Source organism: Pteropus alecto, unplaced genomic scaffold, assembly GCF_000325575.1.
Source record: "Pteropus alecto unplaced genomic scaffold, ASM32557v1 scaffold17, whole genome shotgun sequence".
NCBI classification, from domain to species: Eukaryota; Metazoa; Chordata; class Mammalia; order Chiroptera; family Pteropodidae; genus Pteropus; species Pteropus alecto.
The window spans coordinates 24,760-28,280 of NW_006440645.1; the positions used below are offsets into that span (position 1 = coordinate 24,760).

The following is a 3,521-nucleotide window of genomic DNA, read 5'->3' on the forward strand; positions in this document are numbered from 1 at the left end:
CATTTTTAAAAGGAAAATGTTTGCTTATTTATTGATGACTGAAATGATCAGGACTTGGTTTCTGCTGAAGGGGTCTAAGTGTGATCCATGTGTTGAAAGCGTGCCTCAAACCCTCCAGTCCCTTGGCTCTTTGCGGCAAGTGGTTTTTTTTCTTTTTAAGATAATTAACTTTGGCCTAGACTGCATCACGGGAACTTAATATTTGTTATGTGAGACCTCACACCTAAAGCTTTCCTTTTTTTTTACATATGGGTAATTTTCCGTCTTGCATCTACTACGAACAAGGAGATGTTCAATACATAATTATTATTTGAATCATTACTCCTGAAGGATTAGGGACTAATGTGGAGAAAGGACCTAAACCAATTATTTTAACAAAGATGATGTGGTATAAAGAACTGTCTTTGAAAGATACAGAACTATGAGATAGCTGTTTTTCTTAAAGACCTTCACCTATTTCTAAATTTATGTTTATGTCTGTCTTGTTTCTTTTTTTCTTTCTTTCTTTTCTTCTTCTTCTCCTCCTCCTCTTCCTCCTCCTCCTCTTCCTCCTCCTCCTCCTCCTTCTTCTTTTTTTTAAGGATGTTGAAGAATCACAAAACCACACCGGCGAGCCTCTCGGAGATGACTACAAAAAGATGGGGACACTTTTTGGTGAACTGAACAAAAGCCTCATCAACATGGGCTTCTCGAGGATGTATTTTGGAGAACGAACTGTGGAGCCCGTGATAGTCATTTTCTTCTGGCTTATGCTGTGGTTTCTTGGCCTGCAAGCCCTTGGACTAGTAGCCGTCCTTTGCCTTGTCATTATTTATGTGCAACAATGAAATGTGGCCCATGAGCTGTTCGCATTTGGTAGCCATATATGTAATCGGCAAAGTTACATATTTCACTACATGAAAGCTGAAAAGTTTGCCTTTTTTCAAATTGTGTGCTATTTTGTAATAAAATTTATAAGTGGATGTTGTTTAAAATTGAACTCAACTCTTGATCATAACAGGGTTGAATACACATTTTGTAGTTTATGCAAAACTTATTTTACTACCGTGATCTGTGCCCACTTTTAAACACCCCTATTCCCATGCCAAATCTTAAGTACAACCATCAAAAAGTGAGCAGGGAAAATAACAGGATATGGAATTCAAATCAGGCAATATAGGTCTTGTAAAGAGCCCCAATAAAACATTTTAGAAGAAAAAGGATGAAACAGGGAGCCAAAAATAAATTTTAATTGGAGAATTGCTCCTCGCCCACCCTCAGCAAATTTGGGAAATAATTTGGATTTCTATCAGCCCTGCTCAGCCTTAATCTATGTAAATGATAATTACTATACACGATGTAAATATTTTGTTGGAAATCAGAACAGCAAGCACATCTGAAGATTGAAAGGGATTTATTTATCACTGGAGAAACTTCCCAAGTGAAATGTAACTTTTATGATTTGGCTTGGGCCTGGAATCACTTTAGTATATCATTTGAAGTTTTAGACATTTTGGGTGCTAATTACTTTCTGTGGCCAGGTCCATAGTTGGCTGACCCCCATGGCGATGCAATATTTTTTTGTATCTAACAAGTTGCATATTTTTTCCTAGAGAGACATTTTAAGTGTATTTTTTTCCCAGAAATTTAAATTTTATAGTTCTTTTATAGCAATTATTCTAAGATTTTAAAAATCCATTTCTTATCTTGGCATAATTTTTTTCCCCAAGAAACTTGATTTACCTGAAATACTTTACCATTCTTTTAAGAAAACCAAGTGAACGCATTTTCTTTGATCTCTGTATGAGAAAGCACACTATGGCAGTGGAAAGGCAAACGCTCACGTTTGGGACTTAACAGCCAGTCGTGAGAGTAACCTTCTACGGCTGAAGCCAGGGCAGTGTTTGGGCAGCCATGTTATTAATGTGTCTTGATTCAGCACTTTGGGGGTTTTATATGGAAATAAGCATTTCTTTAAATACACTTTGAACATGGAAAATGGCTTACTGATATTTTGAATTTTGCTAGAGAACTTAAAATCTTTACGCTTGCATCTCAGAAACTTTCTATATAGACAAAGGAGAGGTAGTTGAGACAATTATCTAGAAAGTCAAGTTAAATCAGAGGAAAATGAGGCATTTTAATCTTTGGCAGGGCAGTAACTAAAGCATATAAAATGTTTACTGTTCCACTTTGTAAAGTTTTTACCCGATCCTGTTTTAAAAATGTATTATTCTACAAGTTGTCAGTGTCTTCCATTCTGCAGCAGAAAACTGATTTTTAAAAATGTAAAATGTTCAACTTAGATTTCTAAAATCAGTTAATCCTGAACAAAAATGCCAGAGGGCACTGAAAAGTATTGTGCATTTGTATAAATGCAGACCATTTAAAGTTTTACTTAAAAAAAGACTTTGTACCATATCATTGTGTTTTTATTGGGTTTGCAATACTTTTATAGTAACCTTTATGATCTCAGCATAAGTGCATGTCATTTCGAAAGGTGTCTTCATTTGTGCACAGTAGAATTTCAAGGTTTTTAATAGAAGTCATGAGATTTTGTATATCCGCATTAAATACTTAAAAGTACATTCTTTTCTAATGCTATTGGGAATTTTAATTTCCCTTTAGAATGTAAAAAAGATATAATGTGCATAATAACAGCTCTGGTTCCACCAGTGCAGAGTGTTGAAAATATTTTTAAAGTAAGTTTTGGTAGTGATTATTTAGCAGTCCGTCGCACCGTGGACCTGCACTGCTCATAGGGTGCATACTAAATCGCATACAGAGACGAGACATCTGCCGTTATTCTTCCGTTATGTAGTATTGGTTAGAGCAGCATACTATCAAATTGTCTCCTTTGACTGGGAAAAAACTTTGCTTATTCGATGGAAGTGAAATATTTTCTTTCATGAAATACATTAGAATGCAGATTATGCTGCTATATCCTGAAACAAAAAGAAACTGGTAACTTCATTGGTCCGTATTGTAAGAAATTAGATTTAAAATGATTCTCAATCATTTCAGTCTCAGAAACAAACCAATTTTAGACACTTACTGCTTATAAATAAAGATATAAAAGTTACAAACTATGTTATTAGATTCTTAATGTAACTATCACTCATACCAGCAGCCCTCTGCTGAAAACGAAAGAGGTCAAGATCTATGAATGAACTGCCTACAGATGAATAAATCCATTTTCCTTAAAGTAAAAGCTCAGTATATTGTAGAATTCAGTCCTCTCGTGTCTTAAGCTGTCATACAGAAGGCATTGTCCCATGCCTGGCCACCAGTCAGATCATTCTGGGTCTAGCAGTGTGCTCGTGCTGGCTAGCCTGAGCCAACTGTGGACATGTTGTCTCCACCCTGCCCTTGGTGACATCGAGTCAGTAGCTTGCAGTTGCCTTGAGGGGAGTGTTTGCACTGTAAAAATTGGCAAACACAGCAGATCTGAGCTCCTTTTCCCTGGCAAGCCAGTTACATTTATCAACTCACCACTGTTAGGCCTCTGTAGAGGCCACAACCCCATTTCTGCTCCTACAGAT

At 36.4% G+C, this 3,521-nt stretch overlaps 1 protein-coding gene across 2 annotated transcripts in view; it reads left to right on the forward strand.

Moving 5' to 3' along the window:
- The window catches only part of FAM241A (family with sequence similarity 241 member A), a 16,583-nt gene extending 13,518 nt beyond the window's left edge, over nt 1-3,065 (forward strand). Inside the window, exon 2 of one of the 2 annotated variants that reach the window (XR_003048069.1) lies at nt 582-699. Coding sequence is in view for 1 of the 2 variants with exons in the window: in XM_006917773.3 (XP_006917835.2) it covers nt 582-827 (246 nt within the window). In the remaining variant the exon portion in view is untranslated. Of the gene's footprint in view, nt 1-581 lie in introns of both variants that reach the window. The other variant, XM_006917773.3, reaches the window with a different exon arrangement.
- Nucleotides 3,066-3,521: the final 456 nt, after the last annotated feature.